Genomic DNA, 25,126 nt, shown 5'->3' with positions numbered 1-25,126 from the left:
GTATTATTCAGTACAGAGATAGGTACGCGCGCGAGTTAATAATAATTTACGTGCATACTTTATTATCGATTCGCGTTGGCGCAATTTTATCTTCCCGAGTCCCCCACACACACGATGAGCGTGGTGAACAATAACACTGTAGGTTCGGAAGACGTGAGAAACGTAGTTTTTAAAAAATATACATAAGTACTATATATACTGCAAGTATGTGTTTACATAATATAACATTTTACTGACGGTTCGCTGTCGATGATCGATGCTGCTGTTTGTAATAGCTACAAAGTGGATTTGTGGGGCGCAGTATAGATGATAGTTAGTTTTTCACGTGAAAAAAAGTGGCCTTGAGATGGCAATATAATAAAAATAAAAAAAACAGAGACCGGGAAAGCGATCGTGGAAAAAATAAACGATGGAAAATCAATGTCGTCTTGTGTGTTATAACTCGCGCGCATAATAATTTAAATAACCGTGATGATGACGAAGAAGATGACGATGATGGTGATGGTATAAAAGTGATAATTTTGTTTGATACAGTAAGTGGAGGTGGGTGGGGGAATTTCGTCAGAACGGAAAAAAAATCAGTTTCGGTTGTCACGGGCTGACAGGTTGATTGGACTCGGCCCAAACCGACATATTGTGTATATCGCCACCATTGTAATACTATTATATAAAACACGAGACGGCGGGTACGTGGTTTTTTAAATAATATAATACCGTCGAAAATAAGGCGGCGCGTGTAATAATTTTATATACTGCATAGCCGGTGGTATATATCTACCGTGTACGGTGTTGATAATCGACCGAACGCAATCTAATCGGTCGAACGTATATAGACTGCAAGTTACAGCGTGTAGCAAATATAATATTATATTATTTATAAACAGTATAATATGACAGAGGCAATACATACATGATATAATATTGACATGAATGTGTGTGTATAAATGTAATATATGCGACGCCAGCGGTAGGTATCTCTCCGTAGGAGAGGAAAAAAACCTTAACCATTTGTAGACTACGACGACGACAAACGTCGGGCGAAGCGCATTACAATAATGGTAATACGCGTACACTGCGCAGCTATGATATAGGAGGTACACTGTTACGTTACGTTGTACGACGACAAAGAAAACGAAATAATAATAACAATAATAATAATAGTAATGATATTACATTATTATATTATATTATATACGTTTATTATACGGTGCGGGGAAACGCTGCAGCGGCGTTGGCAGGCAGCTGCTGCTGACCTACAATGGGTATGAGCGGGTACGTCGGTGTTGGTGTCCGGGGTGGGAGAGGGGGACCGGTGTGTTTAATCGTAAACATATTATTGACCTTTGGGTCGGGTCGTTGAAAATAATAAATCGTTTACGAAAAAAAAAAAAACACATGCGCATGAAATATATAGGTAATAGTAATAATGATATAGGTACCTATCTATGGTTAGAACGAGCTTGCGCATAATATAGGTACCGCGATGGGGGTAGGATATTTTCGTCCGTTGGTATAGGTTAGCGCAGGGTCGTTATATTGTATGGAGTAGCTGCACAGGGAGGGTCTATGGGGGAGTGCAGCTAGGGGAACTTGAACGCCCGCGTAACACCAACCAACCAAACGCTGATCGGATTTAAAAAGTTTATTGATGGATGTGCTTTTTGATTGATGGTAATACGACGTCGTTGTTATTTCGATATTTTTGAAAACGGTTTACTAATAAGCAATAATCATTGTGTCGTTGTAGTAGCACTCCGTACACTCAATGGTCACCAAAATAGAAGTATACATGTTATCCAAAAAGATCGCGAAGCACGATCTTGTTTCCAATAATATTGTACCTACTATTTGTACTCATGAAATCGCAACTCTATACGAATTCGGTGTCGTTCACATTTTAAACACATCTAAACGCGGCGAGAAATTGTGAGTCGGGGGGACTACCCACGTAAAGAAAGTCCAATATTGCTCTTAACCTTTACTCTTCGATTTATTTTGTCCGTAGGTACGAGGAACCGAGTCGGTAATACAGAAATCAGTGGAAGCGTGACGATTGACGATGAGTATCGGACAAAACTACGCCACACACTCCGCGACGATGTCGTTGCGACAGATCAAACATAACGTTCGATGCCATCTGTCGGCCGAGTAGCAAACCGAATAACGTCCACGTACCGTTCGTCCGCTAGATGGCGAACCGGCGCTCGCCGGAACCGCACGAAACTAAGAAAATCTAGGGAACACACGACGAAAACAATGATCACCCACCGCGACAAAATGTTTTTATTTTAACCGAACACCTCCCCCGTTAGTTTGGGCGTCGTAGGTTTTCAGCATGCATAGAGATTCTTTCGTGTTGTTTTCCAAAACATTAATTCATTAGCCAACGTAACGTGTTTTTTTCCCATCAAAAATCATCTCTAACACACATATTATCCAACACGTGTGTGTGTGACTGTGTCGTGTATGACGATTCAGCCCGAAAACATTAAACATGTGTTCGACTTCAACCACCCGGAAGAGAGATTGACGACAATGTTTCCAAAATATTAATAATATTAAACACAGAATACACGAGATTATTAATAGAAAATGTAATCGTCGAAAATAAAATAAATTATCATAGAAATATAATGAAGTATTATAATCAAGGTTAGTGCAAATCACAAATTAAACACATTAACACCTATGTCAACACGAATCCGGAACTACGGATATCAATGAAAAACAAAAAAAACTGCTTATTAAACAATAACCATTTTATCTGGATTTGTTGTATACAATAATAATATTGTAGACGTGTTTATATTATACTCATATGTGAACAAACGCTAGTTTTAATAAATATAGCATTGAATACCTACATATTAATATATTATATACGAATTAAAGGATACATCGACTAAAACAAAAACGTGTGCAATTGTTTTGTTTTTTGTTTTTTTTTTTTTTATCCCACGGTAAAATCCAATTTCTAAATAACAAATATAATAATATTATTGTAGATATATATTAATAATTATACATATGGCTATAATATTATAACAACGCCACGCGAGTATAAAAATAAATAATTTTAAAAGCGCATGATTGTTATTATTACATATTTTGAATATTGTTTATACCTATTTATGTACCACAGTAGGGTTGGGTAACGGATAATACCTAGTAATTATGGGAAATTAATGGTGTACGCGTATACGGAGAAAAGAATTTCGATGAATCCAGGGATAACGGTCGATACACGCATATTATATTATTAAATAGTAATAAACTTTGGTAAAAAATAAGGAATATTAGTATCCATAACATTTGTAAAGCATTTGATCGAACGATAAAACAATATCAGCCGATGAAACGCGTTGTATAAAAAACCAAAAAGGTACAAATAAAGTGTTTTTTTTTTTTTTAGCTGTCCATTCAAAACTATACAATATTAATAATAGTAATGAAAAAGTGCGGTTTGAATTAATGGAGTTAATTACAAAATACTAAAATATTGAAATACATAATATTGTGCACGTATTATAATAAATCAAATTTTAATGTTCGCTTTATGTGCGGTTATCGGTCAAGTATAGATTAAAATAAAAAATTATAAGCCCACTAATGAGTATCTTTAAAACTGTGTCACGAGACACCACCACGTCCTACATCAAATTTGCTCATTTGAACATAATATAACATCTTTTTTTTTATTATATATATATTAACAAGCCAAAACAACATCTACACACGTAATATCCTATTTAATAAATTATAATATCGTAACCTTGCATCATAATGGACGTGTCTACATCAAAACATGTAATATTTAACCTAATAGGGGCTTGAACGGTTTTTAATTTAATGGTTTATGTTTAATTCGTAAAACATATGAGCTTAATACAAAACCGTTGTAACACTGGTCGAATAAAAAAATACACAGATGCGAACACTATAATATACCTGGACGAGAAATCAATAAAAAAAAAAAAACAATTGATTCCCGAAATTAATTTCTCTATTGTTTGCTCGTCGACGTTACGGTAAGCCCCGTACATACATAATATAACATTAAAATATGTGAACAAATTGGCAGCACCAGTGAAAACAACAAAACGAGTAATCACGTCGAGATTATTATTTATTTATTTTTTTTAATCAAACGACGACTGCAAATTGAACGGACAAACGAAAGAAACACGAGTCTTCTCTCCGGGAGTGTATATACTATATTTACAAGGCACATTGTCTGTTCGTCTTAGGAACAACCATGAACAACATTAATTAATACAACAAATTCGATGAGATACTGTGTTTTCTGCACGCATTCGACCAACGATTGTTGAAAAACGAATACTCTCTATGCCCTGTCCATTGACCATTTCCAAAACATTCATGATATTTCATATTTCACAAATCACAATATTATTCTATAATGAGAAGATGTCATCAGCACAATGTTTGTTTTCTATCTCTGGCCCACTCATAATATAGCAAATTTTGGTTCATAACCAACCTTGTGAAATTGTTGGCTAGTATTACAGTGAATTGACCAATTAAACTTGAGAACAAAATCTGTGTTAGTAATTTTACTTTTATCACGATATATTGATATTATGAAAATTCTACAAGTACCTAGGTAAAATATTACTATTTAACAATACCTATAACTTACACCAACATTTAAATATTAAAAAAAAAAACAATGTACAAACACAGATAATGTTATTAAGTTTAATTTTAGGTAAATTCATTCTAGTACTTAAGTTAAAACCATATAAGAAAGGTTGTGTTAAATGAAAATTACTACCTATGTATTGTGAGTAGATCAATGAGAGGAAAAACAAAGAGTGAGCAGCCACTCTTAACGAATTTCTACGATAAAAGCAATCAACTCCGGGTAAACGGTTAATTTTTCTTTTTCATAATATCCGTTGCTGCTTTTGACGGGCAAGCGTATCAATCACGCGCTATTTACGTATTTGGTGTAGATTATAATATAATTATTATAAAAGACTAGCAGCGTTATTGTAACTCGTATATTATATTATTTTATTTATATTATTATTGTATATTATATAGTGAAAGTATTAAAAACGCTGTTCACGCCACCGCCGCCGCGGTGACTGTTGGTTTCAGTGCCACCGTGTCCCCATTCGAAAAGTGAAAGATCCATCTCCCCCTCCCAATCGCGTTTCCCCTCACCAACATTCAACAACGCGATACTACCGGTAGACTGGAACCTACCGCTCGCCCGGCACGTACTTAGATAGATGAAGTGCGTGTGTGTATTTTTAGTCGGGTCGTAGAAATTTTAATTTTAGAAAACGACGGACCCGGTCTATAATGGACGGACCTATAATACGTATATAATATAAATATAATAATATGAAAATACGCGTGCGTGCGACTGAGTAAAAATTAAATACCAAAACCTTCATTTATAAAATAGTATTATAGATTTATTTATTTACAACGGCCGACGGACAGTCGAACGAGCCGTTTAAATATGCAAAAGTCCGATAGGTAGGTATATATAGTGAGCGAAAATAATATTGGTCAGTCGGTCGTGTTTAAAAATATTTTTATACAAGCTGAAAATCGGTCAGACGACGAAATTCGAAACCAAGCTCTTAAATTATTAAATGAACACAATTGAGTTAAGGGAGAGAGGGGCTAGTAAACCAACCGTCAATAATTCGTAAGTGGCATTATTTGAAATCTAGAGTCTAGCGTATTTTATATACAACATACATATAATATTGTCGAATTAAATTTCAATATTAATCTTCGGAGTAAAAATTTTTATATAAGCCTGCAGAGATAACAATTAATTTTTAACTGTATTATCGTTGACATAATTCGTTTTAATGTGTTTATTTTTAGTGAAAAAACATATCACGCCAGACAAAAACAGAGTTATCAACCGTGTAGGTATATTAACATAAAACATGCCCAGTTGTACACGCATACGATCGCCGAAAACGACCCGAGTCAATAAACGACCATAAAATATGATGATCACCATAATTCCGACTATAATACTCTCGTGATGATGTATATTACATATGGATTCACAGCAGCCGATACGCTTTTACTGTTATTACTCGTTAGTGAAACAAAAAAAAAAAAAAAAGCGGCGGCGGCAATCTGATGCAGCGGACCGGATATCGGTAGTAACGACGATAATAACGACAATAATAAATAAACTTCAACGACGGACGGATGAATAAAAAAAAAAAAATAATAATAATAATAATAATAAAAGACGGAGATTTCACTTTGACTATTTCCAGCAAATATAAATACTGTATATACACGGTGATGGATGACTAAGAGAAAAAATTCAGCCGCGCGTGCATACGCGTAGACGACGAAAAATCCGACTGGTTAACCGGCTCCGGGGTGTAGGTCAAAATATGTCGGTTCCCTTTCTATAATAATAATAATAATAATAATATAATATATTAAACGTCGAATGACCCACATACGCGGGTACACCGGAGTTCGCGGTGTATAACACAATATCCCAAAACCGACGACGTTTCACCATTTTTATACACTCGAATATAAAAGTAGTCACGTCTGTCGGCCACTGTTATCTAACGCGTACGCTGCGTAGTTCGTCGTCGTCGTAGTCGTCGTCGTTGTATGTGGTAAACGTTATTTTTTTTTCCTTCGAGCGCGATCACACACGGTTCATTACCGAATGACAATACAGAACGCTCGTGTAGTGTATTGTAATCGTCATCGTCCGGGTGGGGAGAAAAAAAAATGATTTATCTACCGATATTACCGCGATGCTCCGTTACGTGTTGGTTAATACGCGCATGTACCGAAAAGGTATTATAATGCACCTATATAGGTGCATTGATACGCGACAAAAAAAACACGTAAGACCGATAGTCGCGGTCCCTTTCCACGACGGGCGACCGAGTTTCCTGAAATCATCGGGCCGCGAAGAAAATAAAAAATCGTGTATCTTCTGACGACGACCTTGGTCCGATTATCGTCGTCGTCGTTTCGTTTCGGTCCGTTCACCGAGCGCGTTCCCTTCGATTCGTGAAATCCTCGTCGATTTCCCTTCATATAATGATAAATAATTACCACAATACGATACGACAACAATAATATTATTATTGTCGTGTCACGATCACACACCGTTTGCGATCGAAAGTCCTTGACTCGCACAACCCTTTGAACGAACAGACGCCCACGCTGCAGTTATGTGTCCAACGTTCGCACGCACACGCACACGCATTCGTCAGTGGTGGTGTGGGAAGAGGGGGGGAAGACGTCGAAAAGAATTGAAAAAGAATTTCATAAATTATTATAATACAACGACGGTCGTGTGTGAGCGGCATATATCATACATACAACACACAACGTCATAAACTGTAAAATTTCAACCAATTAACGTGTCATATGCGCATACGGGTAGCGTATATGAAACAAATAGAATATAAAAAACATACCACATCAACCCGCATTTGAGTTGTGCGTTTGAGCGATGTCCTTTCTCGCTGCGCAGACAAATGTGCGTTCAATTAAATATAAATCAACTTTTTTTTCATCATTAACTTTCAAAAACACGCTTCATTCGATTTCTACACACTCGGATGCAGTTTTTATACAGAAACAATTTTTTTTTCGTAGATCGATCGATTTAATTTTTACGGGAAATCATAGCTATACATACAGTGATATAGTTATAGTTAGCATGCACTATAATAAATTGCAACCCGTCGTCACCTTGTAGTATAATACGTATCATTATTAGCCTATATAGCCAGCTAACCACGAATAAAATGAAAAAAAAAACGTTATCTACTATAATAATATATAAAATTATAATATGGGCGAGCACAAAACTTATCGACGTCTTTCAAAAGAAAAAAACCTCGTGCGTATTCATATACTTAATATTATGCACTACACGCACATGTCCATACAGAATATTGTATAGTGATATCGAGTGATATATTATTGTACGCCCGCGATTATTTTAGTTATATAGACACCGCGAAAAAGTTTACTTCTCGCTAAAGCTTGGCCTACATATATTATCAGTCGAGTGTACCCTCCGCCGTAGTTAGCAAGGTCAAGGAGTTATTATCGCGAATAAAAAATCGAGCGTAAACCATTTTATACAGATTAACATAATAATAATAGTATATATATATAATAACGAGCCGACTAATTCGACGATGACGACGAGTACCTACGTTGCACATGTCGGGATCGAGCACACGGTATATTAAATAATTAAAAAATGATAAAAAGTTCGCTGCAGCGATCCGTTATAACGCATATTTTTGTTATTGTCACAGCGGATGGTCTACATGAAACGTTCTTTTACTATGTATACGGACAAAGAGAAAGGCCTCCACTCTTTCTCCCTTGTACATATAGCATTATTATACTATATATTAATGTACCACCGTTCCGCGGCCGCCCAAGGTTAAGCTACCCAAGGGCGATATTGTTCTCCGACGAGCGCGCTGCTACACACCGCAACGGACGCGAAGAAGAAAACTACAGAGTATACGTAGTTGTTACCTATTCTATTGTATGTACCGTTAGGTATTTTTTACGTTCGAAATATGCTTTACTATTATTATTATATTATCATTATCTGATGATGATGGGACGCGAGAGAATAAAAGAAAACGTACCAGCAGGCGATGAAGTTGCTGTATAATAAAGTAATATACCTATTCCCCTTTCTGGATTTTTTATAACTCATTATAATTATTTTTATATTTTTATACCTATGTTGCTGTGATTGTTTTAGTCGGTTTTTATTTTTTATCTCGAACACACATACAAACGGTTTCTAATATAATTATATGTATATTATTTTGTTTTTGTGAAAAAAATGAAGGACCACAACAAAAAAAAATATTATACCGTTGGCTCGGTGTGAGCGAATGCAATATATATATATTGTTGTGGGGTGGTGGGAGACTGCAGCAGCGGGGAGAGGAAAAGAAAGAGATATACAGACACGCGAGGCTCAATGACCTACATATTTGTTTTCGTATCAGTCCGCGCGAGTGTGATGTGTGTATATATATATTATATATATTATATATTACTGTATAGTGTGTAAACACACAAGGTCTATCCCAAAATTAATAATCCCCACCTTCACGTCAACGAAACGACGGCGACGACCACGTCGACGACGTATTATGGCTCTCGATACTACTTTGTATATTTCTTTCGCCATTTATAACGAAGTAATGTTTTCTTTTGTAAGAATAAAAAGAAAAAAAACATTTTGGCACCCAGAGGTCCGCAGAGGTCAACCGTCGAACTTTGAATAAATTTCCGTAACCCAATTACGTGATTGATACCCCGCAGAGTGTACACATCGTATATTATAATAATAATATATGTGTGTGGCCTATATACAGCGTGTACGACAGTATACTCGTAGTATATTATAGATATATATATAAACACATCACACACAACATAATCGTTTAAATAATTTTTTTTTATTATTATTATTATTTAGAGATAATTATTATTTCTTGTTGCATTTACACACATAAACGTTCGGTTATTACGCAATCGACGACGTGAATATTCCTAGTTCCACCAAGGTCGTTAAATTGAACGTGTACATAATATAATAGGTACATATATACCGTGTAGTCGTAGAGATACAATAAACGTACACCTATATAGTTGCGTGTATAACTCGCGTAACTAATTCAACGAGTAACAAATTCGTTTTTTCATTTTTTATTATTCATATCAAAAAATGATTTTAAAAGTAATAATTTTCGTGAAAAAAATTAACGCTGGCAGAAAAAAAAACACTTAAATGATCACGCTGTGCAGGTACATATTCCTACACCTAGCAAATAATAATCGCAAGGCTTTCGGTTTTTTCACTTATATAAATAGGTAGGTGATACACTGAGCGGTCATTCGGTTTGTTTTTCTATTCGAGCGTTATTTGCCGACCACACGATATATTGTAATTATAAAAACGTATAATGGTAATAATAACAGACCGGCGGCCGCGGCGTTTCAAGTGTTTGATTTCCTAACTAGGCCAAGTAAATACGGACGCACATAATATTTATTGCCTTATTACACACATCACACTTATAGACCACACGTTAAAAACTATGACATTAAAATAATTTTATCGCCTTGTTGACACTTTTGACCAAAATATGAAAATCCGTTTCGACAAATTAATCAATAGGTTTGGTTTTTTTTTTTTTTACGAAAGCTTTACACGCGCATGCACACGATATAAATTCAAAGAAGAGGGTATGGGAACGTCGCGCCAAAAAAAGGGCTGGGAAATTCAATCGATTAAAATTTGGCACCATATGTAGAACGTGCATTGGTCGCGTATTGATACGGACGGGGGTAATTTTGACGGAGACGTTCTACTTAACATAATATTATATTATAATAGGCGCGTTATCTTAAAAGAATTTCGAAAAAAAAAATAAAATACACAAAACCGATAAGCACTTACCGATTTTCCCACTCATCGGACTGTACGGGTCGTAGCTGTTGGTCGACATCGGAGACGTGCTGTAACCACCGCCGCCGCCGCCGCCGCCACCGCCACCGCCGTTGGATATGACGGTGTAGGATATGTGCGACGTGCCGGGCGACGAGGCTGGCGGCGAGTTGACGGCCAGCCAATCGTCGGGCCTGAGCCTCTTGACGCCGGCGATGTCGCTGAACAGGGTGGAACAACCGTTGCGGGACGGCGGGGCCTGTTGCTGCGGTCCGGGCAAGTGGCCGCCCGGCGGGCTGCGCACGATGACCGCGTCGGAGGCGGTCGGCAGGCCGTGGTAACCGCCGCCGGTGGCCACCTGCACCACGACGGGGCTACGGGGTTTGATGATGACCTCGGTGCCACCGCGGCCACGGTTGTACGACATGAGGCCGCCGACGCCGCCGCCGCCACCGATTCCGGCGGTGGCAGCAGCGACACCACCGCCGCCGCCGTCACATTTCTGGTCCATCATTGCGGCCGCGTGCGGGTCGCACGTTATCACGCATGGACCGTTGCGGCCCGGCACGGCGTGCTGCTCGCCGCCGCGATTCGGCCGCTACGCGCACCACCACCCCGCGATGATGGCCGGCTCGTCGTGACCGTCGTCCGGTTGAACGTCGCCGCGTTGGTGCATGTCCCGCACCCCGTACGAGCGCCGCGCACTGTCGTCCGCGAGACGCGACAACACCACTTTACGACTGTATAATATCGTTACAAAAATCGATACGACACTTCGCGGCGACACGACACTTTGCACGTCATCAAACACGACACTTTATAATATGCGTAGTATACACGCGATAACCCAACGCGTTGTTGCTGTTGCTGTTGCTGCTGCTGCTGAGACGGTTTCCAGACCTGCGAACAAAATCGGAGCAGAGTTAGAAAAACGCGATTATAGAATATTTTTTTCCGGGAGTAAACGCGTAGCGGACTCTACGCGATGGGATTTCGTCAAACATACTTTGACATCTACACAATGATTCTATCCCTTTCTAGGATACCTATGTGCAGTGGGGTAAAGTGTATGGTTTTTAATGCAAAACGGTTTTGAACCACAATTATCGAACAAGTGGGAATAATATTAATAACACGCGATCGGTTCGTACCTATATTATGTAGTTTATAATACGCATAAAGTAGAAATGCGATATAGGTTAACCGAGGAATACGTCGATCATCGGTTTTTAATTAATTCGTCATAATTGCAGTAAAGCACTATATATAAGTACCAGAAAGGAACTCTGTACACGGTACATGTGTTAAAGCACACTCCTTCACTTCTTTCCATACTTCTATTCGGTACTATAGTACGGAAATCTGTGAATAAATTATAGTTTAATACAATAAAAATATAACACCAGTATAGAAGTTCAGATTTAATGAAAAAAATGTTTACTTAAAATATGCTTATTGCGTCCAGTTTATAACCAGTATAATATTTAAATATATTAGCACATAATATTATAGTGAGTAATAGCTATATTATAACAACAAGATTATACTAAATTGTAATTATTTTATATCTAAACATAGTACCTACTTATATTTTAAGAGGTGCTATTCAAGACGTACAACTATATTATATAATATCTAATACGAGTATACCTACTATTGGAAATAACTGATTCGATTTTCTGTATTTAGGAGTGTGCCTATGTTTGTGTTAAAATAAAATATAGATTATCAAGTACATATTATCGTTTACTGTTAGTTTTTACTAAAAAAACACGTATACCTCCCAGTCCACCCCTGTAATATTATAATCAGCAAAACTTTAAATTACCTACCTATTAAAAAAAGATAAATATTTAAATCATAAAATAGTATAATTACATAAATCGCACACCAAATATTAAAGCTCAAGCATAATGTTTAAAAAATTAAATGCATGATAGAACAATATGATAGGGGAGGGGCAAAATTATCTTTATCTCGCAATAAAATATCAGGTTAGAAAACTTCCCTTCTCGCTTTCCTGATAACACACCCATGGTCCTATGTTTTGTTAACTCTTACAACCATTTTGATTGGTCGTTGTATATTGCAAATATTGCAGAGGTCGTAGTTAGTTTATAACTCGAAAAGAATAGAAACTAGAAACCAATATTAGATAGTAAACAATACTACACTATATACACTATACATATAGTACAAATGTGATTCGTAACAAGTCCGCGTAGTATAATAAGTACGTTAAAATAAAAGTATATTATGGTCGAAACACCAACGGCCGCGAGTCATCACTGAAGAATTTCATAAATATAATTATTATAGTCCACGCGACATTAGTGATGGCCGGTGGGTGTTCGCGGAACTATCATAGTTGTAACAGATTTATTTTCCCGTAAGATCGACATTGGTCAGACTAGATTATAACGTTCATAGTTAGGGCCTTATGGGGAGGTGGCTTTTTTTAGATTTTGTCAAGGATTTTGTAGTCCACACCATTGTCGAGATTTATTTAATTCGAATTGATGTGTACATTCATAATTATTTATGCATTATGGTCATATTTTTTCTTGTCATAAAAAAAATAACGGAGCGTTCCTGGAAAGCGAAAAAACTATCACCGTCGTTTACATTGGACAAGAAACGAACTAATTGTTTGGCATCTGAGTTTTTAATTAAAAAAAAAACATGTGCATTCGAGCCAATTAAGATTTTTACCAACGAGTAATTTCGGTAAACAACAAATCTCAAATACACATACAGTTACGTTCAAATTGAATTATCTCTATAAATAGAACACGTACACACAAAATAATAGTATATTATTTATAATATGTTTTACATATGACTAAAATAAAACCAGAGTTTATCGATAGGTACAGCTAATTTTAACCGACACACGTTGTTATCCATTTTTTGAAATGAAGGCAGTGCACCATTCAAGTAGGTAATTGTTCTTTTTAAACAATTCAAACATAACGGCCTATAACCTATATTAAATCCCCGATTTAATCGATAACGAATAAAAAAAAAAAAAACGACAACCATTAAAGAAATTTATTACTAAATAAACTGGAAACGAACTGGTAACGTTTTTTTTTATTTTTAGCCGATCGAACGACGATTACGATTCGCGTTTAATTTGAAATTTAATTCTGGCTATTCGCAGACGGACGAGTATATCCCATTCGTGTTTATTTAACTGCCGAACGGGGAGGATTTGTTTCACTAGCGTCGTACGGAAAATACGACAGTGCGATTCCCGATTGTGGGGACGACGACGACTTTGGCCAAATCGATTTCGCGAGTACGTTTCCGAACGACATGACAATAATGAGATACAAACAATCATCGGAAGTGATCTCGTTTGGGATGCATGCCCGGGCCACATGCACCAGACTCGACGGCCACGTACTGCAACAAACGAAGCTACAGACTTATGCGCGAAGGAGAGGGGTGCTGGAGGTTTTGTCCGTGACGTGTAAACAACGACGACGCAGTAACGGCGGTTCACGAATGTTTACAAAAACGCGTCGACGATGACGACGACACGAATTCCACGTCCTGCCGTGCAGATGTGTGTCACCGCCACTATGCTGTGCTCGCACGGGGCGGAAGTTTCGTCACGGCTACGGTGGAACCCAACGCACCCGCGAAAGATAAAGATAATACGACGACGGTCTTCCGCGTATCGCACAGAGCACAGTGTCCCGCGAAGAACTTCCGCCGCAAGAGTCTCGACGCTTAGAGGGAGGCGAACGACTTTCCAACAGACGAGTTTGTTTTGGCCGTTTAACGCCGATAATATAACATTATCTGATAATGATAATTTAGACGGTACACACACGATATACACGGCGTTTAGAGTTTGAAACGAGCAGAAAAACGATGACCCAAATCCGCGGACCCACGCACCGACCAACACACACTAGGCGAACGTCAAGGGTTGACCGGATCCCGATATCACCTATTATGACCCGTAGAAAAGCGTTCACACGTCTCATCCGAGCACTTAAAAACCGTCTACTTACAGCGATCGCGGGGGGGAAATCGTGGAGTACCTACAAAACCATCGTTAACGACGACACGTTACGGCCGTGTGCTATTTCGAGAGAAAAACAATATTAGATCGTAACATAAATATAATATTTTATTATTAATAGAATGATAATAGTAATCATTAATAGCGTCGTGTACGTAGTAGGTATATTATTATTATAACTAACCACGTCCGTCCAGGGAAAGCGGCTAGAACGCTACACACCACAACACACACGCGCGCACGGTTTATTCGGGCGACACAGAGAGCACGAGAAAAATCGGTTATGTTAAATTAGAGCAATATAATATAATAATAATAATAACGATACGACATGCAATAGCGGTTTTCACTCGCGTCACTGAGAATCGAATAGATCGTAGTCCAAATCGTCGACGGCGGTCGCGCGGTTAGACACACGGACAGTGCTCAACGGACGGCGCGGTGCGAACTGCTCCGGCGACGCCGCGACGGGGTAACGCGAACCGCACGCCGCCCGGCCGCCCGGCCGCCGAGCGCGTTCGGGGCCCGCCGCCGACGGTCGGCCGTCGTCGTTCCCGGTGTCGGTGTGCGTGTGCGACGGGGGGGAACACCGGTGCCGTTTGGTCGTCCGCGGGTCGGTGACGCGGCGACGGCGGCGGCGGGACGGAGGGGCGCGCCGGGCGTTTCCCGTGCGCGCTTCGCGCTCGAATGGGTGAGCGGACGACGGGCGGGGACGGCCGCGGGACGTTTCGGCAGTGACGCGGCGGGGGGAATCAGTGGCGACCGCCGCCGCCGCCCGATCGTTCGCGTTCGGACGGACGTGGAAACGTGCGCGAGCGATTCCCAAACGTGAACCGCACTTGCGCGTGCGGCCGTGCGCGAAAGGAAAAAGACGGTAAGCGGCAGTCGGAAAAACCGGTACAAGGAGATCCTCCGATTCGGCGGCGATCAGAGATCCTGACCACTCACTCTCGCCGACTGCCGGTCACGGCCGCCGCCGCTCGTCGCGGCGACGAGACGACGACGTGAACCATGACCCCCAACGCGACGCATCGAACAAAACTGCACCAGTTTCTTTTAATATGCAACATTGTAACGTTCGTTACGAGCGATAATGAATGATCTCGCGCACACGAGTCCGATTGCAAAATCGTATATATCATCGCTTTAAATACGTACACAACACGCGGTCAATACAATAATAATAATCTACCGCACAAGCCTAAGGCAAAGTTGTGAAATGTTTTTGATACTACACTATTATAATATGATATGTACTATAGTATAAGTACATAATATTATTATAAGTATGTATAAGTATTAAGTATATTATGTGTGTACTTTAAGTATCATTTGCGCTGTTGACGGCAAGACTTTCGGTGACGCGCGTATTTGCTTTCGACTGGAAACGAGAGAGACTGAGTGTGTAATATTGTAATACGTTGTTATCCATTGATTTCCATTTTCCCGCAATTGCAAAGAATTGTTTGTTTGGTGTACGGATTTCTAGTAAAACGTATACAGTATTCTCGTTGCTCGACTTGAATTTTAAAACAAAAATATACGACGTAAAAATGTAAAAATTCTAAACACGCCACTGTACAAAACATCGAAAACATAGGACTATTAAAGAAACTGATAAGTGATAATAAAAAAATCCCGCCCCGTACGCACGGTGTTGTTTTTATAATCTCGACTTTTTTACTGCACAGCACGGATCGTAAAAGTATTTCCGGGAAATATTGTAATTTGTGTTGTACAGTGTACACATAGCAATGAAATTGTTTTTTTTTTTTTTACCGATAAACAGTACACTGAATGTCTGAATGTTACTATAGTTCGGACACGGTATTAGTTATTATTATATAATATTTAACGTTTATTACCATAAACATCAACCAACGACGAATGAAATCCACTGCAGTATAGTATAAGTGTATACGTTAAATTATTATGGTACATAAAACAATACGATTCCATGCTTTTAATTAGATTTCAAGTACGTATATTATTAACAATGATTTTTCGTATATTTATAGTTCTACATGGCTTACCACACTAATAATTACTCCGAGCGCTTAACCATATTATTTTAACCGCCGTCTGTTGTGTGCAGAACACGGTATAATATGATGATTATGTTAAATATGGTTGGTAAAAAGAGAATAATATACATTTATATTTGATCTGTTCAAAGGTCATAAGATTTCATTGCAGTTATGTAAATAACCGGTAGCACATACCTTATTGCGTGCTATATACGTAAACACACCGCAAACACAAGTGAAATAACACGATTCTATATTTTTCCAACAGGTGCAACCAGTGTGGATCGTAAATTAAACGACTTAAACACAAATATATTAGAAAAATCGTAATTAATTAGTAGGAGGCAGGTATAGGTATATTGTATATAGTAACAATGATTATAGGTAAGTCTTAGTATTATCATTCGATTTACCGGCGGTGCACTATGCAGTATTATATTGGTACACTAATAAACGTACGACAACAACAACCGTTGCGATATCTCATTGAAAACAATTACGTATAATCGGATACCGTAAAACTATACCGTGCAATGTGCAAATTAATTGATATCCGCACTGGCCTAATTGTTTCACTTTTACGGTTTCCAGTCTACGGCAGCCGGCAAGGCGTAATATTTACAGACAGCAGTAGAGCATAATATGTATACACGTGTAGCCACAATATTCGCGGTTATTGTTACTATTGAAATTATATATGCGCTATAGATTGAACGAGGCAAACGAACACGAACCCATATATATAATAATAAAAAAATATAAAGTTATACTACCTATTATACGTATTATAATTTATAATATTGTACATAGAAGCCAATACTCTATAGACTACATTATTTGTATGCGACGCAAGGTCAATGTGAATTCATAATTCTGACCGCGTATCGTGAGTACACAACTATATATTGTTGCGCGCGAATGACATGATATTTCGAAATAATCAGAATGTATAATGTATCCTCACTATCTCCTTTGAATTATCAAACGTTTTTATAATATAAAAATAATCATTCGCTATTTATTTTCGACCTCAAAATTGATTCCATTACGGCACCTGCACCTGCAGCAGCAAATAGCTCTGTGTGTATAAGTCCAGTAAATATTAGACTTTACAAGGCGATAGCGATAGCAATATTATCGAACCTTTCAGCGCTTCAAAGTGATAACTGATAAGTAAAGAAGTCATAAGAATTATAGGGTGTCTTACACTACAGACGAAATGTGCAACGACGTGACCAACATTCTGAGATTTTGTAAATCGTATACAACTTGACCTTCGTACGCTTAAACGTCTGGTCATAATCTGTTAAAAAAAAAAAAAAAAACTGTTGAGTATAGTTTTAACGTTAAATATTTTGTTGAAAAAATCCGCGACACGTTAAATTCCTATAGATAATTAATACACTAATAATAGGTGTGCGCTGTACACGAGACATTCTGCAGCATTGCACCGTCGCGTTCCGAACGGTTTTCGTCTCGACGTCCGTCGTCGCAGAGTGCATAATATACGAATATTATATAATATTATTGCTGTGCAGCGAGTACGTATCGTGACGTACGTGTTTCTGCATTTTGCGCGTTTCCATATCAAATCGCGGTGCGCGCGTTCAACTTACATTACACTGCCCGCCGTGACGTACACAGCTCTAAGATTTCCGAGGAGGATCTCTTTCGCCGATCCTATCGCGGTGTGCGCGATATCACCCGCAGGATCACGACGTCTCGTACACGCAATAATTACATAATAAATTAATAATAATATAATTATAATATTGTTTATTATCGAGTATGACTATACGTATAATATCATAATATACGGTTTAGACCGACAATTATTACGCTTGAAAATATTTTTTCGTTTTGACGGACGAAACCGCAAAGTGTTGCAGCGATCGCTGAGTCGGTCACGGCGACGAACGAGCGGTACACCGCGCGTAGAACGCGAGTGAAAGAGTAAAAAAGAAAACGAATATCACTACGACGCTCGTCGGAGAAGAGTCTTGAGCGACGACGATTATACGATTTACACGGTGACGACGACGACGACGACGTGAACGAAACCGTAACGGAGTTTTTCTCCTCTCGAGACCGCATCATCGGCGGCGGGCTTATTACTATTATTATTATTATTATTATTTATAATATACATACGCGGCCGGAGCGACCGAGTCGTCGTTATTTAACCGGCAGACGGCTGCGGGCAAAGTGGGATGAAAATATATTATAACGAATGATAATAATGTTATGCGCGTACGATGTGTATCACGTCCTCCTCTACGCGTACGTACGACTCGTAGTAGAATAATATATAGAAACGCGGTAGTGGCGTCGACGACGACGGGGTCAGTCACACCGCCGAGCGCAGCAACTATGACGCCGCCGCCGCCGCCGCCTGCACCACCGCGGCCGCCACCCCCCGGCAAATAGCGCATTATATTATATTTATTATTTTTATATACGCTCGGACGGCCGAAACCGGTTTTGGCACACATTATTGTGTGTGTGTGGTGTGTGTGTGTATGGGTCACACGCGGGCAGCACGAAAACCGGGGCGCGCGGCGGCGGGTGCATTTCTGATGTGTTCGACGCGCGCCGCCGGCGTGTGTTCGCGCGCCCGATTACCCGGCGCTGCGGCGCAGGAGGGTACCGAAGGACCTTTTTTTGAAAAGTATCTGTTACCGGCGGACGAAAGCCATAATTCAAACCCGCGCGGTAGTCGCCCAATCGTTGGGGGGGGGGGGGGGGGCGCAGCAAACCGTAATACAACGGTCGGCGTGTAGGTACGACTCTCGACGACGGCTTGTAATTATTTTTTACGACGTATAGTAGGAGTTGATCGTCGAAAACCGAAAACGAATTCGATTTGGAAAAATCCGACGGGAAAAGTGCACGGCACGATAAAATATTAATACATTATATTATATTGTTGTGATATCGCGGTAAAGCCAATTATGTCTCCTCGTGACGGCTCACCTCCACATAATATATTATAATTTAATGCGACCGTCGACGCGTCCCCCTCAGAGCTCCATCTGCGCTCGCTGCGATCGTCGTGCGCGCGCGTCGATCATCGCTGCGACGGCGGCGGCGGCGACCGGTATTCACCTATACGTATTTTCGCGTGTTTCGCGTAAAAAACGAACAAATATTTTTTTATAATATTCGACCGAGTCTCCGCGGATTCAGTCGCGTACACACACAGCGCATATATTTAATATAAAGCATGTTTTATGTATGTGCATATTATATATACGTGTAATATATATATATATATGGGTATACCCGCGGGACGACGGACACAAAAAAAAAAAAAACCTAACCCAACTACTCGCAAACACGACCGTATCGGTTGTTATTTTATTATTATTTTAATACATTATATTATTCTTTTTCTCCATACTCGTTTGCCTTGAGATAAATCACACGACACCGACGGCCGATCATATACGTAGTAGTACGCGCGTGTGCAACGACCACCCTTTGTCGCCTGCAACGACGTGACGCCCGCACTCGCCTCCGATACTATATAAAAACCGACGAGCGAAAATCCGCCGTTTTCACGACCGGCGTCCGTATAGTATTATAATGTACGTGTATAGTAAACTCCCGACAATATAACGAACCGTATTAGAATTTATAATATGTTTATACGTCGTACGCGAGGCTGCTGCGACGCGGAATATACCGGGGCTGGTGGCTGCTAATCTGCGCTGGGAAAACGTATTATTATTATTATATCCGCCGGTCCTCGCTAAATATTATACAGTCGGTCGTGTCGGTGTACGTGCTCGACGATAATCTGTTTCGTTAATCGCTGTGAGTTATTAACAATGTCTATAAATAAGTACGGATCTACTATATTATACGCTATTGAAAACGGAATATTAATATTAACGCGTTTAAAACCGAAATAAACAGAAGATAACGACGACGTGGCGAATCGGTTTCAACGTGTAAGCGTATAGTCGGGATGTCGGATTATGATGGGTAAGCCTACGTTTTGTAAAAAGGATTTGAACTTTGCGTAATCAATATCATTGTGCTATATATTACGTTCGGACGCTCCTGAGAAATAGCATTCAAACGAAATAGGTCTGCATTTCAAATGCAAAATAGCCTTACGGCCAATACAAACGCGCGGTGCGGTTGAAACGAGTTGCACACTTCATACTTTATTATACGGAAATATATTATAGGGACGTAAATTTGAATTTTTCTACGGTTACATGTTGTGGACCAATCAAAATACTCCAAACTCGTGCGGGGGGACACGGTGATCAATTCAGCGTTAAACGCGACGACACTTAAATTATACTTGAATTTTATATTGGGTACATAATACATATACATAATAATATACTATATTGTGCAACATTTTATCGTGTTCGTCGCTCGATTGGACCGATTCGCCGGGACGACTGCAACAAATTCGTTTTTGAGCCGAATGAGCCGATTAAGCCTATATACATACATGGTATATATTATGTGTAATAATATCGAGCTACATTCAAAACCATCATCGCATAATAACGGCGTCGTTTATACGTATACCCTATAGGTATATCTATTATACCTAGTATCTCCAATTGGGCCAATTGAATCGGCGTCGATACGAAGTTATATTTTTGTGTATACAGCAGGAGAACTACAACGCATACGATATAATAATACGGGAGTATGGTACCCGGTGGTATCGATTTTCCCTTCGCGCTGCACACACACTCGCACGGAGCAGTCCCTCTCTCGCTTCGTCCCTGCTCTGGTCTTCCACCCGGCGAACGTCTATTCCGGCGACGATGCGAAACTCGCTATATATAGACTAAAATAATAACAATAACAATATAGATACCTAATAATTAACGATATATAATATACACATTACACCTAGTGTACAGTGTATCGCTGTCGTAATGATGATTATAATGATAAATATAATAATAATACAAAATATATTCAACTCTTCCGCCCCCCACCACCGGCCCGGAGGGGCCAGTGGGTGAAATTAATCATACGAGCCGGTCGGTCGTTAATTAGTGAGAGAGATAAACCTGTACGTTACGTTTACACTGCAGTACCTATATACCTATATACGCAACGATGATAATTATATATACTTACATACGCGATATTACGCGAATAGACGGCGTGGGTGAAGGAATCTCTGCTCGAAACGTCTATAGTTTTGACGACCGTATATACATCATCACAGAATGTATATATGCACGCATTACCCACGAATGTTGCAGTTATATTTGCGCCAACAGACTTTCTATCATAACTATACTTTAATAGAGAGCTAATTTTTGGGTTAGTACAAAATTTAACATATTATAGGATGTTAGCACGCACCAACCTGGCATTACGATATTCTCTTGCAAATACATTGCGTTCAACACGCCGACAAAATGCACCAGAGATTACGTTTCCACGTGAATGTATTCGGTATTCTTCAAATGATGAAATTATACTTCTATTATTACTTATATAAGTAATTTTTTGCGGACCAATATGTATATTCATCGGAACACTACTTTTACAATAAATTTTATTTTGTTTTTTCGCGCGTGTGCGCTTTAATCTTTGTAATTATTTAGCAATACAACTGTTGTTTTATCTACCGATAAATTATGCAAATTTAGACACAAATATTGTATGTCTATTTAACATTTACTGGACAATCTATTTAAATCTATTCCTCCTTCCTGTATCCATTGTGATATAAATACACATAATATTATAATCTCCAAACAAAACTCGATATACGATGTGCATGAAGTTCATGAAGATCTACACTCACAATCATACTAAATTGAGTTTATAGAATACGTGTTTTTATATTTTATTGGATATAAGTTAAAAATTTTAAATCAAAATTATAATTCATTCATAAAAATAATTTTAATTTACATTAAAATACCCATTGATCCAACATTTGTTAAGCAATGCAAAAAAAACGCATCGGGTATATATTATTATAATAATGGTGGCTACAATATATTTACGTATAAATGTATAATATTCTAATGTAATGAGTAATGACTGAGTAATGAAAATATGAAAATACTACACCAGCGTATAAAACTATTAGTAATATGACTCGTAAATAAAGAATATATTACGATTTCATCAATAATTTCTACTTTCTTTTATTGTGTTGAGAAAAATAAACCAAATAAGGGTCTTCATTCAAAATTCTCAAACATGATATCGAAAAATAAAAAACAAATATATTATAACATTTAACATATTAATAGTTTTTAAAATGGTTAACTTTTAACTAAACAATCTTATTTATGTTGCATATTATATTGATTTTTTCCCTACAAAATAATATGTCGAAATGGATTTTTCAACGCAAAACACATTTTATTGTGCAAGACTTGGACATAATTTTATGAGTATTGATACTCCTTAGTTAGAATTATATATTATTATTAACCGTTAGTAATGCACCAGAAACATTTAACACAGAAATATCATCAGGTTCATTTCCAAAACACCACGTCCAAGCACAATATAAATGTTTAATTTGTATTATGTAATATCGCAGTTTTATCAGTTTTCAATTTTAATTATTTCTGTCGAAACTAATTGGATATACCTAATGCGTACTATGTAAACATCAAAATAACGAAACTTCAGTCCTATTAAAGTTGTTCATATATTTAAAACAGCTTAATATAATTTAATATGATAAAATTGATGAAATATTAACTGCTAAAATGGAATATACATGTAATAACCGTAATTGGTTTTTGGTTATATTTAAGGTTCACAATAGATGCACATGATTGTTTATTTAGTAATTAATTATTTAACAGAATTGTGCTGATATAAAATTTATATTTTAAAAGCTAATAACTATAATTATCATGATATCGAAAATTAATTATTAAATCACAAAAAAAAAAAGAAAAATGATTTCACAGGTTACATTATAATTTTTATAATTTTCTTATTTATACTCACAAACAAGAATAACGTAAATATAATGTTATTTTACAATATTATTTAATATAATATAGTTCTTCACAAAATTGTAAATTAAAAATAGTATAGGTATACTGCTTACTACAACTGTTCAATATTCATTTTAACTTAAAATTTGACGTGGAATACTCGACAATATTTGCCAGAATACAATTTTATAAAATGCTGCAGTACATTAAAAAAGTGAATAATTAAATATTGAATGGTGTAATATTCGTGAATGGAAATAATTAAAGTCGCGTGGTGTTTACAAGAAAATGCACAATTTATTTTATTTAAGTTACGAATACAAATAAATATTTCACCCAACACACTAGTTGATTTTAATTAACAGTCGCAATAAATCATGCAAGTTTTATCCATTACCAAGTTAAAAAATAATAATTATAAAATATTAACAATAAAAAAATGTATAAAAAAATAAATAAGAAATATAAATTTAAAATTTTAGGTTAGATAAAAACTCGTATTTTAACTTTTTTATAGCTTCGATAAAACTGGCAGCCAAAAATAAAATAAACTGTGACTAATGGAAAATAGGTGAACCACTATTGCACTGCTGTAGCACAGTTAATATAATCATTTGAATTTATATTGGATGGATCATATGTTTTTATTCTAAATGGAAACAAAATAGAAAAAAAGGTTATCAGTTATTACTTATCGTGTTGTGTACTTATATTCACTGTTCAACCAGTTCAGGGCCAAAAGGTAACTATTTTAGTTACGTAATAGACAAAGGAAAAATAATTTTCTTCGAAAAATAATAAAGAGGTAAAAAAAAACTTTTAAGTTAATTATAAAAAACTATTGTTAAATTTGTTGAACTTGGTAATAATTTTATATTCTTAAATTTTAAATATTAATGTAGTTACACGTCTTATAAATAAATAGTAACAATTAATTGTAAATTATAATGATCATGTTATTATTATTATTTAACTATAGCAATAAACTTAATTACAAATAGAACATATCATTATTTAATATTATAAATTGTTTAATACAATTTATATTTTGTATTCTTACAATACCTTTCGATATTTTTAATAATATAAAACATATCTTATAAATTAAATCAGGTATACTAATGATTTTTTTTTAGAAATACAAGGAGTATTCGGGGTATTCTTCCCTAGTTCACTATGAACGTCAACTACTTTTGATTTTGACCAACCCTCTTGGATGTTTTATAAAAGATGCTTTTTATATTTCAACACTCAAAACTTTAATTTTAGATTCTAAGCGGAGCAATAGCCGATGAATGAATGATTTTACAACGATGTGTGTTAATGTTTATTAAAAAAAAATATTGCACAATCTATTATATCATTTTTTAACTAAGCGAAAGTGATGATGATTAGATTAGGTGGTTAATAAAGACTAGTGGGAACCGTGAAGATTTCATTCATTGATGGAACTTCGTGACGAATGTGATTGAATTTATTTATTCTTTGGGACTCAGGTCACGGAATTTCAATCTAAATAAGTGAAGTATAATAAATTGGTAAAATTGACAAAATTGTTAAAATATGGATAATATAACCAATTTTGCATAATATGTATCTTTAACATTAAATTTAGAGTTATGAA

The 25,126-nt window shown here is 37.3% G+C and overlaps 1 protein-coding gene and 1 long non-coding RNA gene across 2 annotated transcripts in view; one reads left to right on the top strand and one right to left on the bottom strand.

Moving 5' to 3' along the window:
* The window catches only part of LOC114122572 (ecdysone receptor-like), a 112,496-nt gene that overhangs the window by 24,791 nt on the left and 62,579 nt on the right, over positions 1 to 25,126 (bottom strand). The window contains exon 4 of the mRNA XM_050206858.1: positions 10,493 to 11,380. Within this exon, the coding sequence (XP_050062815.1) occupies positions 10,493 to 10,994 (502 nt within the window). The 5' untranslated portion in view covers positions 10,995 to 11,380. The remainder of the gene's footprint in view (positions 1 to 10,492; positions 11,381 to 25,126) is intronic.
* Positions 20,085 to 25,126, top strand: part of LOC126552222 (uncharacterized) — a 44,237-nt gene continuing 39,195 nt past the window's right edge. The window contains exon 1 of the long non-coding RNA XR_007606063.1: positions 20,085 to 20,530. This is a non-coding gene — a long non-coding RNA (uncharacterized LOC126552222). The remainder of the gene's footprint in view (positions 20,531 to 25,126) is intronic.

The sequence above is a fragment of the Aphis gossypii genome, chromosome 1 (assembly GCF_020184175.1).
Source record: "Aphis gossypii isolate Hap1 chromosome 1, ASM2018417v2, whole genome shotgun sequence".
NCBI lineage: Eukaryota > Metazoa > Arthropoda > Insecta > Hemiptera > Aphididae > Aphis > Aphis gossypii.
The sequence above is the reverse complement of the archived record's forward strand: the minus strand, read 5'-3'. Positions and strand labels throughout refer to the sequence as shown.